The sequence below is a fragment of the Uranotaenia lowii genome, chromosome 2 (assembly GCF_029784155.1).
Source record: "Uranotaenia lowii strain MFRU-FL chromosome 2, ASM2978415v1, whole genome shotgun sequence".
NCBI lineage: Eukaryota > Metazoa > Arthropoda > Insecta > Diptera > Culicidae > Uranotaenia > Uranotaenia lowii.
This window is the reverse complement of record NC_073692.1, coordinates 147,180,119-147,206,394: the sequence shown is the minus strand read 5'-3', so window position 1 is coordinate 147,206,394 and position 26,276 is coordinate 147,180,119. Positions and strand designations below refer to the sequence as shown.

Sequence of the window (26,276 nt, the reverse complement as noted above, 5' to 3'; positions counted from 1 at the left end):
TAGGTGAGATAGCTGCAGTTTTCCAGAGTATGGGTACAGTAGAAGTTTCCAATGACTTGTTAAACAGCATGCTCACTGGAAGTGCTAGGGATTCGCAGCATCTTTTGATGAATAGTGGCGGTAAGCCGTCCGGACCGGCTCCCTTTTGCTCATTGATATCAAGGAGTGCTTTCTTAACTTCGTTTGGAGAAACCCTGAATTCGGGAATACTTATATCAAACGAGTCAACCGAATTCAAATGCTGGTTGGAATTGTTTACTTCCTTGTGGCATACAAAGGTTGATTTAAAATAATCCGTACAAAGTTGAACTGCTTCTTGGGCGTTATTGGAAGTGCGATTCTGATAAGTAAGATTCAACGGAAGCCCCAAATTACCTTTTTTACTTTTCACGTAATTCCAAAATGCAGAAGGGTCATCTTTAAATTTCCGTTGAAGGTCAGATAAGTGCTGACGGTAGCTAGTATCTTTAAGTTTTAAATACTGTAACTCAATGGCTCTTAGATATTCCCTCGAATCATCAGTTGGATTACGAGTTTATTTCGAGAAAACACGCTTTTAAATTGACGTGTTTGGCCGTTTTTTATATATTTTTCAGAATTTGTATTTTTCTATATCGAATTTAATAGTATGTAAATAAAATTCTAAAACCCAAAAAAAAATCATTCAACATAGTTTGAAATGTGAAAAAATGTTTGGCATCATTAACTCAAAATCGACCATTTTGTCACTTATACACCCTTTGGCTCTGAGAGTCTCAAATAACGAGAAAAAAACTAATAACAAAAAATATGAAAATTTCAAGAATAAAAAACATTACTAAAAATAACTAAATGACAAAATTACAAACAGCAATCAAAATAACTACAAAAAAATTTCGAAATAACAAAAAGTACGAAATTAATAGAACTGCAACAATTGGAAAATATTAAAAATACAAAGATTGAAAAAACAAAAATGACAAAATCTTAAAAGTGACATAAATGATTTAAATCAAAACTGATGAAATTGAAAAAATATTAAAAATGACATAAATGGTAAAAACAAGATACTCAAAATTAAAAAAAATATAAAAAAATTAACAAAAATTATAAGATAAAAACTCAAAACATTTGTCTTTTCAGTATTGTCATTAATGGTTTTTTTCCATTATGGTCTTTTTATTATTTTTGTCATATTTTTGAAGTTTTGGTTTTTTTGAACTTTTATTAACTTTAAGCCATATGTTTTCTTAGTCATACTAGATTTCGACTTTTTTGCATTTTTAATTATTATTTATTCATACGAGTCTACGTTCCAGATGAATTCCATTTGAAAATTGCTCAAGTTTTTACTTTTAATTTTTAATTTAGAAGTATCTTTTATTCTTGAGCACATCCATTTACATCAATAAGTTGTTCATGGGAAATTAATCTCATGCTTAATGCACTCTTTCAAACAAAACATTACATCAATATCAAGAAGTCTGAAATTAATTGATTCACCTTTTTTCTCTTTATCTCTACAAACCTTGGGCATTCGACCTCCGGAGCGGGAGCCCCTCGCGCGTGTTTTTCGAACAAATATTCGACATTCGGCCGCCCATCGGGCAACTCTGGCGCGTTTCGGCGCTCTTGCGATGCCCGAAACACACGCACACTGCCACAATTCAACGTCGCTTTTCGAACTTTTAAACTTTTTTTTATCCTCACACCGTCGCCGTCCGTCAAAAAATTCTCCGCAAGAACAAAATCACATCGCGTCCGGAGTGCGTTTTAATTATTTTCCTTTTTCCGTTTTTGGCCTAGTTTTGCGGGTCCGTTTCCGGTCGAAAAGCGGTGCAAAGGTTGCCGAAACGTTCCGGGAGTCGGTTTCCGGTGCCGGTTTGCGAGAATTCGAGTGGCATTTGCGTGAATTTTCCGTTTAATCGGGGGTCGGGTTTTCTGCATTTTTTTTGTTGGTGTGGTTGGTGTTAGGGAAATCAAGAACAAGAAGAAGGAAACCCATCATCATCATCAGCCAGCAAGCAGCAATCCCCTCGCTCGGATCAGGAAGAGACCGAAATTATCAACTCGGTAACACGAAACTGAACTGTGTCGGCTGAAAGTTTGTCTGGCTGGAAAAAGGACACAAAAGCACTCGCGAGAATTGGAACGAAGAACACTGTAAACAATAATCGCGAACTATTGTTTATTTTTGTGTGGTGGAGTGATCTTTGTTAGGCTTGTGGCATTTATCGGAAGGTTTCCTCCTGCGCGGACCGGACGCCACAAGCTGTGTTTAGAATAAGTCGAACGTTTGAGTATTAGAAGCAAAAGAAAAACAGAATTAGTTAATATTTTCCGGAAACTGAACTATTCTGGAAGATATTGGACGGAAGTTTCGATACTATGTGCAGCTAGTTGAATTATGAACGGTAAGTTGAGGTTACACTATCATTGCATTGTATGATCACTTGCTACTGAGTTCTGAGAAATGGTTATGTTTCAGGGCTAATTTATAGGATTCAGTTTTGTAAAATGATGCAACAGCTAATTTGTCTTTGAAATTTGCAACATTCAAATTCTTCTGGAAAGATAATCGATTGTTTGAATTCAAGCATTATAAAATAATTGCAAATATTCCACTTTAACCATGAGAAATTTGAATGTGATCGAATGAATCGAAGAGTTTCAACAAGGCTGCAATAAAAACATCAAAGAAATATAAATATAGGTACAGTAATTTTTTTTAGTTTCTCTATACTTTTACTACCCTTGACTTTGTAACATGAAAGTTTGAATCTATCGGTACTAAAATTTCTTTTCTGTTTTAACGATGACATTTCGGAATATTGTATTATTTAGTAACCTCTCCTAACAAAAATTAAACTTCCTTTAAACCTTTTTCCATTTAACAACAAATTGAAGTGAAAATATCTGTAACCTAAAATACGTAGGTAATTCAAACACTTCAGGGGACTTAACCCTTGAATAAGTAAGAAACATGAACATGAAGTTCTATTTAAAAAAATCGATAGCAACTATTAATTGAGGCACTTGGGATCAGAGGGGTGCAAGTGATTTTTTTTTATCAAAACTGAGATAAACTTTTCTTTTTTTGGAAATTTAAAGTATAGATTAGCATTCTGTAGAAGAAACAGGTAAAAATAAAAATTATTTCGATATGTTTAAGCTGTTTATAAAATAACATGTTAATGAAAATCAAACATTTAGGTTGAATTCATTAGAATTTCATTACATTTTTGTCAGTTGAAAACAAGTAATGGAAAAAAACATGGACTCACCATCTACGGACAATAGAATAGGATCACTTCTTCTTCTTCTTTTTTTTTCTGGGATTTTCATCCTGTGCGGATGATTCATCCCTCAAATAGGATCACAGCTCAATCCAAAATAGAAAGTGACAAAACTTTGAGAAAAAAAATGTCCATTTAAGTGCATCAAACCATTTACAAATTGTAAATTCCATTCTTCGAAGAAATTAAAATTATCCGTAGTTAAAACAATTGTCCTTTATTTAAAAATGCGTTTTAAGCATAGTTACTGACTAAAATAACGCGACATAAAATAGGACCGCTTTAGAATTCATGGTGAAAAAAATTGAAAGAAAAAGGAAATTCATACCGTGATCGATTTGCAGGGTTAGTACTTGGTGGTATAACCCTTATTACGCATCACTTCTCGCACCCGGTTCGGCATCGACTCCACCAGCTTTTGGCACTTTCTCACCGGGATAGCGTACCACACCGCCTGGATTCTCTCCCACAGCTGCTGCTTATTTTTTTATTTTTCGGTGTACACCTTACGTTTAACTATTCCCCATAGGTTTTCTATGGGATTGAGATCAGGGGACTGTGCTGGCCACTCCATAACGTCTACCTTATTATCCTGTGTGGTAGGCCGCGACCAATTAGAAGCTACTAGAATGTCGCAGCATGCTATCATCACGCTAGGAGTACCTGCTGGTATAAATACCACCCCCTGTGTGAAAGCTCAGTCATTCAGTTGTCACACTTGCTTGAATAAACATCAATCTAGTTTAGTCTCTTAGTCTTTGCCTTTTCATTCGTCTGGGAACACGACAAATTGGCGACGAGAACCTCGAAGGACCCCCGATCAGAAGATGACCGAAATGGATATCAGAAACGCTATCCTCCGGCTCACCGATATCCTGGCCAACCAGCAGCAGCAGATTGCAGTTCTCCTACAGAACAACGCAGTTCCCCAGGCTGGAAGCGAGAAAATAATCGAGTCGCTGGCAACGGGAATTCAAGAATTCCGGTTCGACCCAGACGGCGGAATTTTCTTCGACTCCTGGTTCGCTCGGTACGAAGACGTCTTCAGGCAAGATGGGCAACATTTGGACGACGCTGCCAAGGTCAGGCTGCTCCTCCGGAAAATCGATACGCAGTTCCACGAACGGTATCTGGACAGCATTTTGCCGAGTCACCCCCGAGACTTTGACTTTGAAACAACAGTGACAAAGCTCAAGCGTCTCTTCGGTCGACAAAAATCGCTGTTCAACGCACGGTACCAGTGCCTGCAGTACAGGAAGGACGACGCAGATGATTTCACCGCATACGCAGCTTCCATCAACAAAAACTGCGAGGCGTTTCAACTCAACCGGCTTACTAGTGACCAGTTCAAAGCTCTGCGTTTCGTATGTGGCTTACAATCGCCACGGGACGCTGACATACGAACTCGGCTCATTAGTAAGTTCGAAGCCGAAGAAAGCACCCCACCTGCCGAAGGTTGCCAGCTTACCCTGAACAAGCTGGTAGACGAGTGCCACAAGCTCATCAACCTGAAACAGGACACACAAATGATTGAGAAGAAGGACCCCTCAATCAACGCTGTGTCCCTCCATCCAAAACCACCCGAGAAGAAGACGAAAAAGGTTCCGAAGACGCCCTGCTGGCTCTGCGGGGACTTCCATTACGTCCGTGAGTGCCCGTTCCAGAATTCCACCTGCGGAAAATGCAAACGCAGGGGCCACAAGGAAGGTTACTGTGCTTCAGCGGATTCCAGGAAGAAACCAACCAACGAGCATCATCCAAACATTCGGAAGATGAAAGGTGTCACTCTGGTGCCGAAAGTGGACGTTTCCAAGAGGCGCAATTTTGCTGATGTTCATCTGAGCGGTGTCAACGTCAAGCTCCAGCTGGACTGTGCTTCTGACATCACCATCATCTCTACGCAAACTTGGAAAACCATCGGAAAGCCAACAATCAACCAGACGAACATCGTTGCGACCAGTGCATCCGGAAATATGCTCGACGTTTTGGGTGAATTCAGCGTACGAGTAACCATCCGGAACGTTTCAAAACGAGCATGCATCTACGTCACCAACCATCCAGATCTGAACGTCCTTGGCATCGACCTCATCGATACATTCAACCTTTGGTCAATTCCCTTCGATTCACTGGACGGGTCCACTTCGAACTTCCCTATGCAACCAACATTCGTCGCTGGGGATCAAGTCAAGGCGAAAATTCGACAAAAGAGTTCGGTCAAATGGATACCTGGTAGAATCATCGAACTCAAAAACGGAGGGAAGTACACCGTACTGCTGGACAACGGTCGACTCATCAGATCTCACACCAATCAACTGAAGGCCTGGTTCATCGAAGCAGCAGCACCGGTTCCAACACCAAATCTTCCATTGTCGGTGTTGTTGAATGATTTCGTTTGAGCTCGTACAATCTTTCTTAAAAAAAGGGAGATGTGGTAGGCCACGACCAATTAGAAGCTACTAGAATGTCGCAGCATGCTATCATCACGCTAGGAGTACTTGCTGGTATAAATACCACCCCCTGTGTGAAAGCTCAGTCATTCAGTTGTCACACTTGCTTGAATAAACATCAATCTAGTTTAGTCTCTTAGTACAGTCTTTTCATTCTTCTGGGAACACGACATCCTGGAACCACTTTTTAACCGTTTTAGCGGTATGTTTGGGGTCGTTGTCCTGCTGGAACTGCCACTTCAGAGGCATCTCCCACTCGGCGTGTGGCAGCATTACTTCCCGAAGTATCTGGGTGTAGAGATCCTGGTCCATAATCCGGTCGATCCAGTACAAGGGACCCACCACGTACCAAGAAAAGCATCCCCACACCATGATGCTACCTCCTCCATGTTTGAATGTTTTATTTGAATACTGGGGCATATACGCACAGCCAAGTGGGCGATGGACCCAACTCTTTCCGTCCGAGCCGATGAGGTTCACTTTGGTCTCATCCGACCACAGCACATTTCTCCATAGTTTCTCCTTTTCCGGACCGGCCCAATCGGTCCTTGGCATACTTCAGCCGCGCCTTCAAGTGCTTCGGCGTCAGCATCGGCACCTTCCGGGGACTTTTTCCTCGGAAGCTACTCGCACGGAAAGCTGGCAAAATCGCTAAAAGTTGCCAAATCAACCGTTACAAATGTAATTAAAGTGTTTGGGGAACATTTGTCGACAGCCAGGAAGTCTGGATCGGGGGGAAATCGAAAACAGGAAGCCGCTGAGACGACAAAGAGAGTTGCCGGTAGTTTCAAGCGAAACCCTAACCTCTCTCTCCGAGATGCCGCAAATAAGCTGGGTGTATCGTCTACAACCGTGCATCGAGCCAAAAAACGAGCCGGACTATCGACTTACAAGAAGGTAGTGACTCCAAATCGCGATGATAAACAAAATACGACGGCCAAAGCGTGATCCCGGAGGCTGTACACGACGATGCTGACGAAGTTTGACTGCGTGGTAATGGACGACGAAACCTACGTCAAAGCCGACTACAAGCAGCTTCCGGGACAGGAGTTTTATACGGCAAAAGAAAGGGGAAAGGTATCAGATATTTTTAAGCACATGAAACTTTCAAAGTTCGCCAAGAAATATCTGGTTTGGCAAGCCATCTGTACCTGTGGCTTGAAAAGCAGCATTTTCATAGCTTCCGGGACTGTCAACCAAAAAATTTACGTGAAAGAGTGTTTGAATAAACGTCTGCTGCCTTTCCTGAAGAAACACGGTTGTTCCGTACTGTTTTGGCCGGATTTGGCATCTTACCATTCGGTAAAAAGGCCATGGAGTGGTACACCGCCAACAACGTGCAGGTGGTTCCCACGCCACGCCAGAGCTCCGCCCAATTGAGAAATATTGGGCTATTGTCAAGCGGAACCTAAAAAAGACCAAAAAAACTGCTAAGGATAAGCAGCAGTTCAAAGAAAACTGGCTTTCTGCGGCGAAGAAGGTGGACAAGGTGGCTGTTCAAAATCTGATGGCAGGGGTGAAGCGCAAGGGCAATTCGGATTTGGAAAAGCGGAAGCCTAACTGAATATTTTTCCTGAATTTTATTCTAATTAAACTTGAAAAAGATATTTAATTTGATTTTTTAAATAAACGATTTCTCCGATTTACACGCGTTTTCCCTTGACCAAATTTTCACCATCACCCTTTAACATTTTAGGAAAGGGGACCTGGTAGAATTGGACCAAAAAAAAATTAAACATTAACGGTGCTTCTCCGTATTGCTGTACGGGTGTTAAACTTGGTGCACATATGCGGTAACGACGCGAAAACTGCAAGTTTTTGTGAATCGCTGCCTGCGGAACATAATCCGCGCTTGGTGGCCTGGCAACTGGATCTCAAACGTTGAACTTCATCGCCGGTGTCATCAAAAGGCGCTAGAAATCGAGATTCGGGAACGTAAGTGGAGATGGATTGGGCACACGCTGCGAAGAGATGAAAACTAGATTTGCAGAGAGGCGCTTGACTGGAATCCAGATGGGCATCGAAGAAGAGGCAGGCCCAAAAGCTGAAATCCGCACAGTTGACGAGAACCTTGGCTGGCAGCAAGTGAAGACGCTGGCTCCGGATCGCCAGCAGTGGAGATCTTTTATCTCAGCCCTATGCGCCGGTCAATCGGCGCTGGACCCTTAGGTAGGTAGGTAGGTAGGTGCTTCTGGGGAATCAGAAGTTGCTGCTGTTGCAGTTGCTAACGAGAATGAGTCCACTTCAGGAGAGTCAACGGGTCATTTATTAAGACCCCGAAAACGCCAACGAAATCAGGCAGTCTGGAAACTCCACTTGCGGAAAACAGGTTGTCAATAATTGTACCTCCGAATGAGTTGAATGAAGTGGTCAATATTTAAAAATATAGTGTCAACAGTATGCTCGAGAAAGTGAAAAGTGCTATCACAAGTTAGGGCCGAGTTATGCTGTCACAAGGAATTCAGCGATTAGTTCAGATGCAGCTAGTGAGGAACAACCGAGTTCTATCAATTCAGCGAACAATGCAGGCAGGAGAACAGAGTCTTCACCACCATTTGCGGGCTTTGAAAACAATCAGTAGCAGATCGAGTTGCAATGTGCCAGATTATCGATTAACGGCACAGGACATCAAGAATCAATACGAACCAGGAACAGTCCACTCCGCATGACAGGCAGAGGTAAAGGTCGAGATAATGAGGTATCGCAATCGGTAGTCGGTCCAATACAAGGGATCGTTCCGCAGAGTACATCCAACAGAGACGAACTATCGCAGCAAGAACGGGATGAGTTAGTTTGACTAAGAAAACAGTACGAACTGCGCACAGAACAGAACAGGTTGGAAAGGGATCGTGCTGTTGACAACAACAATCTTCAGGAAGATGTTTTAAGAGCTTTGTTTCGTCAATTCGACAGAGAGCCGCGTGGGAACGAACCTTCGAACCCGAGGAGATGGACCAAAGCTGTACACAACTGGTCGTTTACATTTCGCGGCGAAAAAGGTACGACTTCACTCAATATCTTCTTGGATCAAGTTGAGAGGTTTGCGGCCTCGCAAGATTTAAGCAAAGACGCTCTTATGGCATCCATTAATCACCTATTGAGGGACGATGCTCTCAAATGGTACATCACAGCTATGGCTCAGGACTCAGGGGAGATTAACTTCATGGGAGGCGTTCAAGATCGAGATTCGTCGGGAAGTCCTACCCAAAGAATACGCCCACGGTCTTCGAATGGAAGCTAGCTTCCGATTGTAGAGTCAAAACGAACCCTCCTCCATGTATTATCGCGAGATAACTACGTTATTTAGATTCGTAAGTCCACCGCTGAACGAAGGAGAAAAAATCTTTATTGTAAAGAAAAACATGAGTGCAGCTCATGCGACAGTGGTCGCTGCAGCCAGACCGACTACTCTAGAAGATCTAGCGGATGTTTGCGAAAGCTACGATGAAACAAGAGTACTCCCTCACAGACAACGTAGCATGTCAATAGCTCCAACAACTTTGCTCGAACCAAGCTTTGCTACTCCAGCTCCTTAGCTTAACCACAGAGAACAGAGTTCGAGCTGGAGCTCAACACGTGTGTTTGAATACCAACCTAAGTTTCAAACCAAATGCGTAAGTGGACTAACATACATTAGATGTCGCTACCGGTACACCTATTTTTGTTTTCATTTTTTCGACACGCTTAGAAATTAATACTCATCGCTTATCTCAAAGAAGGCCAGTGCAATGTATGACAGTAACACAAATTTCGGTGTAATAAATTTTAAAACATCATGATTTAAGAAAAATGCAAATAATATTTCAATCACAATTGAATGCTGTCAGATGCGAAATATTGTTCAAACAATTTTGGCGCTGAATTGAAAGTTTAATTCCAAGTGTTAAAGCATGTGTTGGGATTTTACTATCAGTTAACAGTTTTCTAGAACAGAAAATGTGAACATAAATGTTATAATTGTAAACTATGACTCGATATTCTGGTTGATGTTACCTGAGATCGATATATGAGGACTTGTAACTCAGGGTTAGTAATCAGTAGAAATGATTTAAGTTATTTATAAACATGGGTTACAAGATACCATCAACCGGAATACCAACCCATAATTAACAATTATAACATTTATGTTCACATTCTCTGTTATAGAAAACTATTTAATGACAGACATACTTTAAAACTTGGAATTCAACTTTCAATTCAGCGCCAATATTGATTGAACAATATGGGGCATATGCTGGGACATATGACAGCGATTAAAGTATGATTGAAATATGATTTGCATTTTTTTTAAATCAAGATGTTCTTAAAATTTATCACACAAAAAGTTGTGTTACTCTCATACATTGCAATGGCCTCATTTGAGATAAGCTATGAGTATTAATTTCTAAGCGTGTCGAAAAAATGGAAAAATATGTGTACTGGTAGCGACATCTTATGGATGTTAGTCCACTTACGAATTTGGTTTGAAACTTAGGTGGGTATTCTCACACACGATTTCAACAAATTTTTGTTCGGGGCCCGATGTCTGTTCTCTGTGGCTTAACTTAGCTTAGCTTGATTGATCAAGCTTTGCTACTCCAGCTCCTGTGCAAAAACCTCATTCCAATAACCAACCTCCAAGCTTCAACAGAGTCAACGTTGTGGAAGAAACCACCGTTCGAAATGAGGCAGCAATTCAAGCAGTATCGCATGAGTCGTCTGAGCAGACCTAAGAAGTTTTCCTCGGAATGGAGCAATTGATGCTGGAGGTTAATGCTTTAAAGACCCAATTCGGGATACGAGAAAGCAGGCCAGTAGGTGGATCACAGAGACCACACGCTGTAAACACATCTGATTGCCCCCAACACGAAAAAAGAACTCGCAGCCGCAAAGATATGGGTTGCATCGTTCGAATTTGCAGCAAGGAAACGCTCAGTTCTTATCATGTTCATCGCAACAGGCAGCAGTTGGAATGGCAACAACACACACAGCACGGAGGGTTCAACAGTCGTTTTTGGCAGCCTCCACTGGTGCAGCAGCAGCAGCAGATGCGACAACAACAGCATGATGCCCCAAAGGCCAAGGCGTTTCATTCTAACGTATGTACGGCAAAATTTTGTAGTATGTTCACATCAGTCCATTACTAATTTATTCATTTGTCGTTTGGTTTAAATATAGCTTCGAACAGCTTTCAATGTATGATGGTTATACGATAAGATTCTTCATGATTGTTGATCTTTGAATTCATCTCAATTTCTGATTATGTTGCATTTTTTCCAAATATTTGTAACGCATTAGTAGACACTATTGGTTTCAAGTTGCATACTAAGAGGAGCTGTGACTATTGTAAGTTAAAATGACTGATAGCTTTATCATGATTTCTGGCAGGATCGCCAAATGATACTGAACAAGTAGAAAATCGTTCGAACTGAATGTAGTAGTTGGTCCTGGCGTTGGTGAAGAAAACACTGTGAAGAATTGTGTTTTCAGAACATAAACACGCTTCACAAATTTTGATATAAATTTTGATTTCATACATACATCTGATGCTTATTGTTTGTTTCCCTTATTTTTCGTCCAACAGTTTTCAACCAAGTGCTACCTAGTATGAATCCTCAAGACCTCAGTACTATGGTTTGGATGGGACAGTTCGGTTCGCCCCTGGATGAAAACCTGACCAACATGTACGGGCAACCGGTGCCGACCGTTATGGATGACATCACCCAGCAGAACCCCGCCCTGGTATGTACAACTTTTGTTTTAAACTTAAAATCTGTAATCAAATAGAGGAGTTAGTTTTGTGTTTATGGAATAAGACAGCGGAAAAAAAAAAATTAAAATTAAGTTAGTAAATTTTTGTTTTGATTTTTTGTGGCTCGAAAAAAGCATGATCCTTCCCTTGTATACAATTTAACTTATTAGTTAGGATTTGTTTGAGTTGCTTTTGTTTTAATCTAATTTGTTTCCTTTTCGTTTCTTTTTTCGGTTTATTTTTACCTTCAATTTTGATCCGGATTTCAACTACACTACACGCAAACACACGTTACTCGATCGTCGTCATCTTTAGGAGATGAATCCCGCTATAGGGTCGCTGATCGGTGACTACAGCGGGCACGTGACGGCCATCCCTACCCCCACCGGTGGTTTGACAACGATCCCGAATCCAGACCTGGCTCTTACCAATCCGGACCTGTTCCAGCTGCAGCAGCAACAGTTGCAACTACAGCAACAGCTCAGCTTGGGAAACTACAATTTTCTGGAACAGAGCGGGCTGGCTGGCCAATTGGCAGCGGCTGCAGCTGCAGCTGGAAATGTCTCGGTTTCCACTGCCGGACTGAATACCAGCGGCCCGAGCGAAGTAGAAGATATAACAGCAGTTGATGATGTGGATAATGATGAGCTGGATGATGAAGAACACGTCATGCAAACATACGAACAGTATCAGCGGATGGTGGATGGAGGTGGTGAATTTCTGTCCGTTGGTGGACCAGATAACATCCTGGGATACAAGCTCATGAATGAGGCTCAACTGATGCAACCGCAGGGAAACTTTCTCGATTTCGATGGAGGAGACGAGGGATCGTCGAGTCCACCGGCAATGTCAATGGAATCGGTTGGTCTGAAGGTGGCAAATTTTGCCCAAATGGCTTCGGACGAAGGTTCCGGTGGGTCGATTCCGGGCAGTGGTGGGGGTGGAGGATCCGCAGTTCGATTTCCTAGCAAAAAAATTAAACCCGTCAAACGTCCTGGCTTGGTCCTGAAAACACCGATCGCCTACAAAGGTGACATCGACCCATCAGTTATTCCGATTCAACGCGATGGAATGGGTAGGTTTGAGCTTTAAAAGTGGGCGTTTGAGAAGTTTTCCATTTTTGTGCAAAATGATTAACACAACATTGTTAAAAAGATTGCTTGAATCGTGTTTCAAATGTTAGAACAATTTATGGAACTTAACTTTTTCTTTTTCTACTTCCAGCAATCTGTGAAAAGTGTGGCGCAATAGGAGTCAAGCACTCATTCTACACCAAACAACGCCGCTTTTGTAGTATGACCTGTGCCCGCTCGTTCGACGCGCTACGATTGTACAGCAGCACGGGTATCACACCGGCCGGTGGCAATCTTCTCGGTTACAGCACCGGCACCGGCAAATCATCGAATCTATCGACCGTCGGTTTGGACGAAACAAGCAGCAGTAGCAGCACCCATATTCCCACGGTGGGAACGCCTTCAGCACTACCTCCGGAGCAGCTGATCGACGATTCAGCGGACGACGAATCGCACCACTCGAATCAATCCCTTGGTGGCGGCGGTGTCGTCTCGGCCGAACCGGAGGACAGCAAACAGTTCTTTCAGCAGCAACAGCTGCAGTTTCAACAGAAGTTGGGCCTGCAGCAACTACAACAACAACAGCAACAACTACTCCAACAACAACAACAACAACAACAGCAGCAGCAGCAGCAGCAAAAACAGCAACAGCCAGTACAAAATATTAGCTATCGGTTCAAAATGTCTCAGATCAGGTGAGTATTTTGACACTTAAAACTTCAAGGTCGAAGAAAGTGGGTGTCTAAAATTCAAATAGCTTTCCAATCACTGAACTGATATTCAAAATTTACCACTTAACCAAAGCCAGGTGTTGAGGTGTTGAAGTGGGAGCAAAATCTGTCTAACTTGTCGGCGGAAAACCTGATGGAAGTACTCACACGTGCTTGTGACGCAGCAATGAGGAGGAGAGCTAATCGTAAAAACTCACATCCACCAGTTTATTGGTGGACTGAGAACATCGCGTGTAGATGTAAATATAGTCATGACGAAAAACGCAAGCGGTAGCGCACCACCAGAAATGTGGCCCAACAAACTGAGGGAAATAACGAGCGAGCTGTTCCCTCAACATAATATCAATAGCTGTTCGTAATTTCCGTACGACTGGGATACGCGCGAGGAGGATTTATATCGTTGGAAGCTTCAGCTGGAAAAGTCTCCCGGTCCAGATGGTATCCCGAACATTGCATTTAAACCCGCGATTATGGAATTTCCCGAAATGTTCCGATCGTCACTGCAAATTTGTATTGAGGATGTTTCCAAAAGTTTGGAAACGGCAGAAGTTGGTTCTGCTGCCCAAACCGTAACCATTGGCATACAGGCCAATATGCCTACTGGATATGGTTCAAAAGGTGATCTTGAATCGTATCCAGCGGTACACCGAGGACAAAGGCGGATTGTCCAACAATCAATTCGGCTTTCGAAAAGGGTGATGCACAATCGACGCCATTCGAACTGTCATCGAAACGGCTAATAGAGCCAGACTCAAGAAGAGAAGAGGGGATCGTTTTTGTGCGGATATCGCTGGACGTGTGCAACGCCTTCAATAGTGTCAGCTGGGCAGCGAATGCATCTTCGCTTATAAAAGAGATGATACCGAAATAGCTCTGCAAATTAGTGGACAGCTATTTTCAGAACCGTAAGCTAAAGTCTGTTTCACATAGAATCTGGTCGCATCTTTTCATATACTGCAGCGCCCTTAATTGTAACATAGCGAATCTACTGACAGTGTTTTGATCCGGATGGTTTGTTTACTTAATGGTGAAAATTTCATCAAGATTGAAGCAGTCAGTCAAAAGTTATCGACGATGGAACGCGAAAGGCGAGAGAAAATTTTGCACACTCACGTAGAGAAACCGACGTGGTCAGGGGTAAAGATCACGAAATTCCTGAAATATCCAAAATATACTGTAAATTCAGTGCTCCAACGTTACCGGGAGACCCTTACGGTGGATCGAGCAAAACAAACCAGGCGTAAAAGTGGAACATATGACCGGAAGCTGCGAGCAAAGGTAATTCGATCAGTTCACAATAATCCTGGAATCTCGATGCGTGATTTGGCGAAAAAGTTCAAGACGAAACACAGTACAGCTCGACGAATTTGTTTGCGAGAAGGCTTGCGGTCGTATCATGCAAGCAAACACCTCAACAGGACGCTGAAACAAAACCTGGTTGCCAAAACCAAGGCAAGGAAGTTGTACGAGAAAGTGTTGACCAAGTACAACGGATGCATTTTGATAGACGACGAAACTTATGTCGAAATGGGTTTTTGGACAAATACCCGGTAACAAATTTTACCTTGCGAAGCGTAAAGGGAATGTTGCGGGTAGATTCAAGCTTGTTTTCGCAGATAAATTTGCTCGAAAGTTGATGATTTGGCAAGGGATCTGTAGTTGTGGGAAGAAGACTAAGATTTTCATCACTGGGGACACAATGAATGGAAATGTTTACAAAGAAGAATGTCTCCAGAAGAGGGTTTTGCCATTCATTCGGTCCCACAAAGGTCCGGTGAAGTGCTGGCCGAACATGGCAAGCTGCCACTACAGCCGGGATGTCGTTAAGTGGTATAAGGAGAACAAGGTCGATTTTGTTGAAAAAAGTATCAATCCACCAAACTGTCCGGATTTTCGTCCCATCGAGAAATATTGGGCAATAGTTGAAAAAACTCGCTCAAATGGAAAAGTGGTGGAACAAGATGGCGAATGAGGTTACCAGCAGTACTGTGCAGAAAATGATTGGCGGTATCACGAAAAAAGTTCAAAAATTCGTTCGAAAAGCTGACGAATGATTTTTATGTATTTTTTGCTTAAAGTGCAATAAAAACCCTACAAAATGACATTTTTACTTTTGTTGTACGTTATTTCTTTGCGTAGAAATGATCTATTTTATCCGACCAGATTCTGTGAAACAGACTTTACAATACATGACGAGCGAGTTCTCTGGCGGAGGATATGGAATGTTACAAAGCAAGAGCTGTTAGAGGAGTGCGTAAAATTCAACGAGCAGCGTCAATGCTCAAGTGGCAGGAGCAATGGGACGCATCGAACAACGCAAGATGGACGCATAGGCTAATCCCGAGACTTTCAGACTGGGTAAATCGGAAGTATGGAGAGGTCAACTTCTACCTGACGCAGTTCCTTTCGGGTCATGGGTGATTTAAGCAATACCTTCATCGGTTTAAGCTTATCAGCTCGCCTTATTGCCTGGAATGCGTAGAGACGGAGGAATCGGCAGAACATGCTATCTTTGTCTGCCCCAGGTTCAATTCAAGGCATCAACAACTTCAAAATTTGAACGCTGAAAACATAGTGAGTGAAATGTGTTGCGACGAACAGTCGTGGCGTGCTACAGTCGACGAAATCTCGCAAATTATGCGCGATCTGATAAGAATCAGGAAAGATGATGAACGGAGAGAGCGAGATAGTCAACCAAATTTGACAAGCTAATGGAAGGTCTTGGGCCTCGTATGACACCTCAATTCAAAAGCAACGCGATCTTAGGGCGCGGTATAACCCTGATCTGGACTCATACGTGTGGTGGGACTTAAAAGGTCTCACGCACTCAGCTACGATCTTTCTTGCAGCAAAAGGAAGCGGAGATACCATTCGGGGTGGTCGTGTCGGGATTCTAGCTTGGTAGTTTCTCAATCGGCCGTGCCTTGGTGGTTAGAAATCCTGCGGAAGTAGTTGCTGTGACGGGCGCGAGTTACTTTGAAAGCGTTACCTAACCGGCACACGTTTCGAGGTCCTCGGGATAGTGGATGCTGTGACGGGCGTGAGTTATTATGAAAGCGTTACCTAACCGGCACACGTTTCGGGGTCTTCCGTACCAGTCTGAAGTTGGCGATAGAGGAAAAGGAGACGGAGGAAAAAGGATAAATCAGAACGATGATCAAGGAGAAATTGAGGAAAAATTGAGAAAGAGGAAAAGGGTGAGATGTATAAGTGCATGAGCACAGCCTACTCCTTGATGTAGTATCATAGGGTGAAACCAAGGGGCACACCTGGCACACGAAGCCCAAGGTGGTTTTAGTGGGACGAACCCACTCACGGCAGCAAACATCCGGCTGTTATGGTTTGAAGTCAAATTTCCATCTTGTAAAAAAAATACATGACGAGCGAAGAATTTCCGGAAATGGATACTACAGTTGGTGTACCGCAAGGGTCGATACTGGGTCCGGTCTTGTGGAATATTACGTATGATGAAGTTCTGACAAACCTGCCAGAGGGAATAAGTTGGTTGGTTTCGCGGAAGACGTCGTGCTACTAGCGACGGGTTACTCAAAAGAAATCGTCCAGCTAAGAGCTTCAGAGGCTGTAGGAGCGGTGGAGAGCTGCGATGCACTCCAAAAAACCGAGATGATCCTGATATCAAACCTAATTCTACCGCAAACAGGCAAGATTACTGTTGGATCATGCAATATCAAATCAAAGCGCGAGCTTAAATATTTGGGTGTGATGATTGACGACCGGCTAAGCTTTAAAAACCACGTTGAGTATGTATGCAAGAAGGCGGCAACAGCAACGGCCGCTCCAACGAGGATAATGGCGAACAACTCGAACGATAATTTCGACTGTTGTTTCGTCAATCCTTCGGTATGGAGGGGTAGCCTGGAAACCTGGTCTTTACATCCAGTGTAACCAGCAGAAGCTGAACAGTGTACAAAGGTGAATGAATTTGTGGGTCATCAGTGCATACCGCACCGTTTCGTCAGAGACTGCATGCGTTGTAGCGGGAGTCATGACCATCTCGGTTTTGTTGGCGGAGGACTCCTATTACTACGAAAATAGAGGCACGCAAAACGTGAGAACACGCGCCAGAGATATCTCCATGGCCAACTGGCAGCAGCTGTGGGACAGCTCAGAAATAGGAAGGTGAACCCATCCTTTGATCCCAAATATCAAGGAGTGGATGGAGAGAAAGCATGGCGAATTGGATTTCTACATGACGCAATTCACCACAGGTTCGGACATGTGGCATCTTCGGTCTGCCTAACATGCGTTGACGCGGACGAGCCACCCGAACTCTTGGTATTCTATTGTCCAAAATTTGAAAAGGAACATGTCAACTCGCCGCCTGAGGAACATACATGTCAGCGGACAAACACCCAAACCTTAACGGATGATGGCCAAAGTTGTTGCCCTTATCGTGGAAGATAGAGCAGGCACAATGTACGAGGATTTGTTCCCGAAAGCCTAAAGCGCTCGGGGCCTAAATCATGTGCTCTTGGCAAGAGAATCATCCTAATAAGACGAACCCAAAAAGCCTAATTGCTCTTTGAGCTAAAGAGCACCAACTTCCTGGGCGAGGAAGCGACTTTCTGCGCTCTAATTGTTGAATGTTACAGTTATTATCTGGAACTTGGATGAGTTCATCACTGAAAAAAATAGACTTCAAGTACCATGACTGCGGGTAATTCCGTGCAGCACATAATTCCGTGCATTTTCCTGAAAAAATGTTTTTTTCTATGCGAAATTTTTTTTATATCCAACATAATTTTACGCTATCGTGTAGACATTGAACTTACGCACAATGCTGTTAAATACCTACAGTATGTTATGCTTTACACAGCCCAAGAAAAAATAAAAACGCCAGCACTCTCCGGTTGAAACGTCACTTTCTGGTGTTGCAAAGCGTTAAGCCTACACACTAGGCAGCTTGGACTGCGATTTCGGTTGCTGAGACTTGTTTTTGTTTACATTTGCATCTCGTCTCGTCTCAAGTCTCCCGACAAGTATGGGAGACCTTTAGTAACCAGGATGTAAACATAAACAAGTCTCAGCAACCGAAATCGCAGTCCAAGTTGCCTAGTGTGGACTAGACTTTAATGCAAAGTGGAGTCCGCAATACTTTGTTTACTATATTTTTCTTCGGGGCCATTCACTAATTACGAAAGTATTTAATACGGAGGGGCTGGGGTGTAACCAGATTTATTACCAGGTTTATTATACACAGTAAATTTTTGCCTCAATTTCCAGCAAAAAAAATTGCTGGAAACGTTCAGCAATCCAAATTTTTGCTGGAAACCAGCAATCGGTTTTCCAATTGCTGGATTTTTCAGCATTCGTTTGTGTTCTTGTCATTTTTGCTGAAAAATCAGCAATCGGTTTTCAAATTGCTGGACTTTCCAGCAATTGATCTAGTTTGCTGGAAAATCAGCAATCGAGTTGTCAAATTGGAATCTGTTTGTTTGTTTGTTTATTTTATTTAAACGGTCGTTTAACAGCTTAAGTCATTCTGGTTGACGGAATCTGTTTGTTTTCGTACGCTGAAGCAAGGTGAGACTCTATTTTACGAAATTGGTTGATTAATATAATTATTTTTATTTTCCTCTATATTCTAGCAACCAAACATCAAGTCAATGGTGAGTTTATATTGGACAGGTAGATATTCCATGAAAGATACTTATCAAACTTTTTTCTCAGGTGGCGGACGATCAACACTTTGGCATAAAACTGCCACCCCTGAAGCGGCGTTGGAATAAAAAAAATCATGTTCTTGAAAGCAAATAAATCCCTTATTAAAAAATTGAAAAAAGAAATATTGATTTTATTGCTTATTATATGCACATCAGCCAGTATTAAATATTTAATTTTGAATTGAAATATACATTTGGTACTAAATATAGCCGGTTGTTTTGAAAGAAATGCTGGTTTCCAGCAATCTGGATTGCTGATTTTCCAGCAATTTGAATTGCTGGAAACCAGCATCAACGTTTGCTGTTTTTTCCAGCAATTTAAATTGCTGGAAATTTCGCTGGAAAGTCAGCGGGACAAAAACCAGCAAAAAATTGCTGGTTTCCAGCAAAAAAAAATTTACTGTCATCGCATTTATTTAATGAATGTCATCGCATTTATTTAATCAACACAAACTGTAGATAAATAACAAAGTTCAGAGTGCACGGAATTAGGTGCAAAAGTGCATGGAATTAAAAACATGCAAGAGAGAGTGCACGGAATTATGTGCACGAAACACATTTTTCAGATGCATTTTTCCAAACTTTTTTCGTGTATTTCATCCATGCACTACGATATTTTTTTTCTTAAAGTACATAAAAAAAATCCTAACTAATGGTGGATTAGTGACCTTTTGAATCATTCATTTGAATTTTTTACACAGCCTTGAAAAATAAAAATCGTTTAGGTGCACAGAAATACCCGCAGTCACGATACCTAGTTCAATGATTGAAAGTTTGTAAAAATCGGTTCAGTAGAATATGATGTGCAAGATTTGATATTCCCACTTTTTCGACCATGGGCTTTAGTGTTACTAAAACAGAACTTCAAGTGTTAAAGTATGAAAAAAAAATCAGAGATGCCCGCTTTTTTTCTTTTCGAAGTTGTTCTCGAAGGACAGTAAATAATGTTCCCCTTTTTTTTCCAGCAGCGACAACAGCAATCACGGAACACACAGCGAAAAATCGGCTCACCACGGCCAGCAGCACGAGATAGTTCCGCAGGACGAGATCCCGCAGCTGCCCCGTGGAAATCGGCTTCCTTCGCCCTGCCCGCAGGATGAGCGAATCATCACCATTCGGCGGAAACCTTCCGATTTCATAAATTCCTTCGATTGGACGGCTTCGCTGTCGGATCCAACATTCTTTGCCGCCCCCGTTACCTGCTTCCGCCATGCGCCCGGGTACGACATGTGGCCAAATGTGGTCATAGGAATGAAGGTGGAGGTGGAAAATACCGACGTTGACGCGCAACAATCTTTGATCAGTGGAACGCCTCACTCCTTCTGGGTGGCAACCGTTCTGAGAATTTGCGGCTACAAAGCCCTCTTACGCTATGAAGGTTTCGATACCGACTCGACCAAGGACTTTTGGGTTAATCTGTGCTCCTCGGAAGTACATCCGGTGGGTTGGTGTGCGACTCGAGGCAAACCGCTAATTCCACCGAAAAGTATAGCCAAACCGTACAAGGATTGGAAGGAATTTTTGGTGAAACGATTGTCCAATGCCCGCACACTTCCCTCGACCTTCTACAACAAAATCAGCGAAAGCTTCAAGTCCCGATTCCGCGTGGGGCTGAATCTGGAAGTGGTTGACAAAAATCGCATCAGCCAGGTGAAGGTGGCTTCGATCCATAAAATCGTTGGGAAGCGGCTGTATGTGCGGTACTATGACAGCCCCCCGGATGACAATGGTTTCTGGTGCCATGAGGATTCTCCGCTGATTCACCCGGTCGGGTGGGCTACCACCGTTGGCCATAATCTTGCCGCACCGGAGGAATATATGGATCGAATGAATGGTATGTATTGGAATCAGAAAAAAAGTCTGGGTTTTACTTACTTTTATAATTTCTCAATAGCCGCCCGTGACCAGATTCTGGAACCGAACGAAGACGACGCCACCATGGATCTGTTCAAGACCAATTTCCACTTCGAAGAGTACTATCTGGAAGGCCGACAGACCGGATTCGAGGAAGGTATGAAGCTGGAGGCCGTCGATCCGCTCAATCTTTCGTCCATCTGTGTGGCCACGGTGATGTCGGTGCTTAAGTTCGGCTACATCATGATCCGCATCGATTCGTACGATCCGGACGTGAGTGGGGCCGATTGGTTTTGCTACCACGAGAAATCTCCCTGCATTTTCCCGGTCGGCTTTTGCCTTTCGAACCAGATCGCACTGACCCCTCCCAAAGGCTACGAACAGGGCATATTCACATGGGAACAGTACCTGGTGGACACCAGCAGTAAACCGGCCACCGAAGACCTGTTCCATCGCGATTTGATAAGGCAGAAGTTTAAGGTAAATCCCCACCCAAACTGTAAATTATTGTATTCCCCTAAAAACCTATAATCTCCTTCAGGTTGGCATGAAGCTGGAATCGGCGGATCTGATGGACCCCCGGTTGATCTGTGTGGCCACCATTTCCCGGGTGGTGGGTCGGCTGCTGAAGGTACACTTCGACGGCTGGGACGACGAGTACGATCAGTGGCTGGACAGCGAGAGTCCAGACATCTACCCGATCGGGTGGTGTGTGCTGGTCGGGCACAAACTGGAGGGACCTCGGGTACTCCCGAAGATACCGCCGGTGCAGAAAATTCCGCCTAAAATGGCCCCCAAGGGCGGTGGTGCCAAGGGCAAGCGAAAGAAGAACCAGAAAACTATCAAAATGGAAATGAATCCCAGCGGAGACTGTGAGTATAAATAGTATGGTAGAATTGGTAGAAATTTGCAACTGTATATTAGACTTTCGACAGTAAATATATTTTTTAGATGGTAAATTTTCACAATCAGCCTCGTTCTTATTTTTGTTAGGAAGACCTTCAATTGAATAGAATAGCTTAGCACAAACTCATTGTCTCAACAAACGGAAGGAAACTGAACGAAACAATATACTGGGTTCTTTCTTTTTGTTACTCGATTATAGGATTTTAAAACGTTGCACAACGCTAAGAGAAGGATTATTATTATTATTAGTAATATTTATTAAAGACCCTTTAACAATTGTCATTCGGATAAAAAAAACTAAGAGAAGGATGAATTTTATAAATTCAAAGTGAATGTTCAGAAAGCATTTCAGAAACTTTATGCGAAGAGGCGTCGATATATTTTATGTAGACGTCGAATTGGAATTCCCGAGCAAATTTCAAGTCATTTTTACTGGAATTCCTTGAAAATTTGAGATTGTTTGAAAGCCTTCAATGATTTTCCCTTTAGAAATTTTCTCTACTGACATAAGAAAAAACCAGTACCAGTTAAGAATCAGAATCCGGGAAAGGAATCAGAAATAAAAATCCTGGATCAGTAAAACCAAAATCAAGGATATAGAATCCGAAAATGGGATCAAAATTCGCTTTACGATCAGAATCAGAATCACGATCCAAGATCAAAATCCAGTATCAGTATAAGAATTCATGTTAAGGGTCCGCGATTAAGATCAAAAGTCGTGATTCAGGATCAGTATTCGGAATCAAAATCCAATATTATGATCAGGATCGTGAATCGAAATCGAGGTAAGGATCATAGTTGAATGTGGGGATCCATGAATAGAGATATGGATCAGAATGAAAAATAGAATTGAGAACAAGTTTTCGGTCCGGGATCTTGACTTTATTTCAGATTAGAGTCAGGATTAGGTTTAAAACAGGGTTGGCGTCAGTAACGGGATAAGGGTAAGAATCCGGAACTTTAGCCTGATCATTTTTGTAATTTAAATTGTCTTTTTAGTGTAACATAATTTATATATAGGAAGAAGAGATAATGTTGTGTGAAGCAAACTCAAGGTTGAAATGGAGTTAACACTCAAATCTTATGGAAAAAGCGAGCAGTTCATTGGTCAAAATGTCGAGTACTCATAGCAGTTCAAGCAAGACGGTGACCAAGACAATGGATAGGTCAACAAATTGTCCCATTCAAGACAGTGGCTTTTTTACCTAAGAAAATTCATAAAATATTATCGAACAATGGCTTAGAGGATAAGTTTTCTAAATTCAAATATTGCATAGTTAAATCCGACATTGAATAAAATTCTCAAACGCTTTTGGTTTCTTTCAGTACAACCTCTGCCAACAACCCGTACTGCTTCCGTGAAGAAAGAACAAGAACGATTCGAACAGCAAAAACTTCTCAACCCACCTGCTGCCGACCATCAGTCCAGCTCGGTTCCGTACGCAATCGGTCAGCTGCAGAGCAGTCTGGATCAGATCCAGTACGGTAGCAGCGGTCATCATCATAGCCATCCTGCCTCGATATCGGTATCCTCACTGGAATCGTCCCACCATCATCACCATCACCGGCCGACATCCGGATCGCTGCTGTCGATCAAACACGAACCACCACACCACGATTCGTTGCTGGGGCCGATCTTCGATCAGTCTACCGAAAGTATCGACTGCGGCGGTGACGATGACATGGGTGGTCTGAAAACCGAGGACGAAGATGGCGAATCGAACGCCAGCGCAACCGGAAATCCGTCATCGGCCCCGTCCGAAATTACCGACATCGAGATGGAAAAATTCATTCCACGGCTTATCAACACAGGCGACAACGGCAGCAGTTGTTCGCCGGAACCGGGCCACGGAGGGCAGCTCAATCCGGACAGCTGGGACGTGAAGGATGTGGCCATGTTTCTGTCGGCCAACGATTGCACCATGCACTGCGAACCGTTCGTGACCGGCGGGATCGACGGACGAAGGCTACTGCAGCTCAGCAAGGACGATATCATCACCCTACTCAACATGAAGGTCGGTCCGGCGTTGAAAGTCTATGATCTCATCCAGCAACTTAAGTGCAAAATCGATCCGACCAGCAAGTCGCGGCTGCTCAAATCCAGCCTGGGAAAAAAGTTTCTGTAGCGAGAAGTCCAAATTGGCCTCAAGGATACATACACACATAGTACACACGGTTAAGAACAATGAAGGAGAAAAAAGAAAACACAAGAACACCAACTTCCTTCAAGAGTATTAATTTATTTCTCCGTTCTTTTACACATTGCAAGGCGCCCTTAGCCAGCTACTAGAAGCTTTTCGTTTTTTACTAGGTCCATATTAGTAGGAAGTTTTTTTTTCGTATAGTAAAGTTTATAGGTCTTTTTTAAACAAGTACTCTTTTTGTTGTGATGAACATGAATCATCTTTTTTTTATAATTTACGGAATATTCCAAAGCCTTGTGTCGTCGTTGCTGATTTATACTTTTTTGATACAAACATGAACAATTCCAGTGATACGAGAACAAAACTTGCATATTAACTCAATGATTTTTTTTCTACAAATCAAACACGAAAGTCATAGCACTTCCGGTACCCCAGGTGAAAACACGGAAAAAGCAATTTACCAAAAAACAAGAAGAAAGAAAAATAATCAAAGAGGAACAAAACGCGACGCGCCATCTCTGGAGCAACAACATTAGAAAGTGTGTATGAGAAGAGCGAAACAAAAAATCGAGAGCGATGATTGCTGTTGTGGGTGGTGAATGTCGGGTACTAACAAACAAACAAACAAACAAACACATGTGTGGATAATGTTTTCTGTGTCATTTGTGGCGAATGTGGTTATTTTTCTAACAAGCTCGAATTGCCTACTTTCCGGAGTGAAATAATTCATCTAACAGAGAGCACTGCTGCTGGAAAAGAACTCAAACCCCGGAGGTATCGAGAATGGAACGGAACAATACAAAGGAAAGCATATATGTATGTAGGAGAACAGAAAAGTATACACACAAACAAAAAAGTTTAAACACATACACGAGAAACTGTATAAAGATAAACAATCTGAAAAAAGGTAGAAGTATAGAGGTTCAGAATTTATTGGAATAATAACGTTTTTACAAGGAAACACAGAGAAAAAGAGAGAGAAAAACCGCAAAAACATATATTTAGTATGTAGAGTAGTAGCAAGGAGGAAAACACAGAAAAGTGAAAGAAATAAAAACAAAACTAATGGGAAGCGTCATTTCCCGAATAATGTAGGCGTGCTTGTTTCAATACCATCCGAACTATAGCCATTTCTATTTCGTTCTCTTCAAACATCGTAATGATGGATTGTTTCCTCTTCAGGCGTCTTTTGAAAACATAAAAACATAACCGTGAAAAACGTAAAATCACAGACTAGTAGTCTGTGGTGAAATTCCAGAGTCACTTTTTAATGTAAGTTTTCAAGCAGCTGAATTGTTAACAATTTGCGCTTGTGAGCTTGAGAGATTTCATTCTTTTTTGTTTATTTATAAAAAATGTTTAAAATAAAATGCAGCTCTTCAAGGAAATATAATATTTTCTATGCAGAAATAAAAAATGTCAACTTCAAAATGATTCAATTTTATTTCCCAGCTTCAAGTTCCAAATTCTACCAGCCTAATCTCGCGGTTTCAAAGCACACTGTGAGCTTTGCTTGCAACGAGCATAAGCTTTCACTCTATATAGGAGAGCTTTCATTTTCCTCTGTCTGCCTGCTCGTTTAGAGCGCCTGCTTCCTGCATTAATATGGTTCATTTTCAGAATTTTTCATTTTTTTTTTCAAAACCAGAAAACAAAAAATTATTTTTTTGAAAAATCTTAAGATTTTTTAAAATTTTAATTCAAATCTTATTTTCTGATTTAAAAAAAAAATATTTAGGTTTTTTTTTTGTCAAAAAGTGTGTAAAATCGTGTAAAATAAGTGATTATAACGAAGCATTAACATTTACCAAAAAAGTTCATCCTTTTCTGTTTCATGAAAATGAAACATGCTTTGTTAGATTGAGGGAGTTTTCGATCATTTTAGACAAATCTCCCCTTCTCCCCTACGTAATATTACAATAACAAAATTCTGGGTTGATAAAAACTCAAACAACTTTTTAAAGAGGACAACACAAAGAGATAAATACAACCTGATTCAAACATTTCAAATTTTAAGCGGGCCATAGACAACACAAATGGCCTGTACAAATTCGATGATTCCACGACGATTGTTTGAAATATGCTCGCCCACACACTATACAAACATTTTTCACGCAAACACAAACTATTGCTGGAGAAAACAGCAACAGCAACAAAAAATAAACATCCCCACCCCGGCTGGGAGGATGATTTGTACAAAATATTTCGATCCCGACCGATTTTACTCCAACCGTTTGGGCGCTTTAAGCGGGCCACAGACTACACAACATTTGTACAAATGCGATGAAATTCGATGAAATTTTGTCGCTGTAAACACGATTTGCATAGTGTATGGCACTGCTTGAATGACTGCCCAAACGGTTGTAGTGAAATCTGTCGGGATCGAAATATTTTGTACAAACCATCCTCCCAGCCGGGATGGAGATGTTTT

General features: G+C 42.1%; 1 protein-coding gene across 2 annotated transcripts; it reads left to right on the top strand.

The window, feature by feature from the left end:
- The first annotated feature begins 1,688 nt into the window (after positions 1-1,688).
- On the top strand, positions 1,689-24,939 carry LOC129746077 (polycomb protein Sfmbt). 2 transcript variants are annotated; one of them, XM_055739525.1, is made up of 8 exons: positions 1,689-2,393; positions 11,286-11,443; positions 11,769-12,528; positions 12,678-13,221; positions 19,910-20,775; positions 20,836-21,275; positions 21,337-21,667; positions 23,028-24,939. In XM_055739525.1, the coding sequence occupies exons 1-8, from the start codon at positions 2,387-2,389 to the stop codon at positions 23,825-23,827; spliced, it is 3,906 nt and encodes a 1,301-aa protein (XP_055595500.1). In that variant the 5' UTR covers positions 1,689-2,386; the 3' UTR covers positions 23,828-24,939. The 2 variants fall into 2 exon arrangements, with proteins under 2 accessions (XP_055595500.1, XP_055595499.1); XM_055739524.1 differs by having other exon boundaries at positions 19,907-20,775.
- The last annotated feature ends 1,337 nt before the right edge of the window (positions 24,940-26,276 follow it).

Coding starts and splice junctions, on each gene's coding strand:
- LOC129746077 (XM_055739524.1), top strand. Junction 12,529..12,677: donor GATTCAACGCGATGGAATGG/GTAGGTTTGAGC, acceptor TTCTACTTCCAG/CAATCTGTGAAAAGTGTGGC. Junction 20,776..20,835: donor ATATATGGATCGAATGAATG/GTATGTATTGGA, acceptor ATTTCTCAATAG/CCGCCCGTGACCAGATTCTG.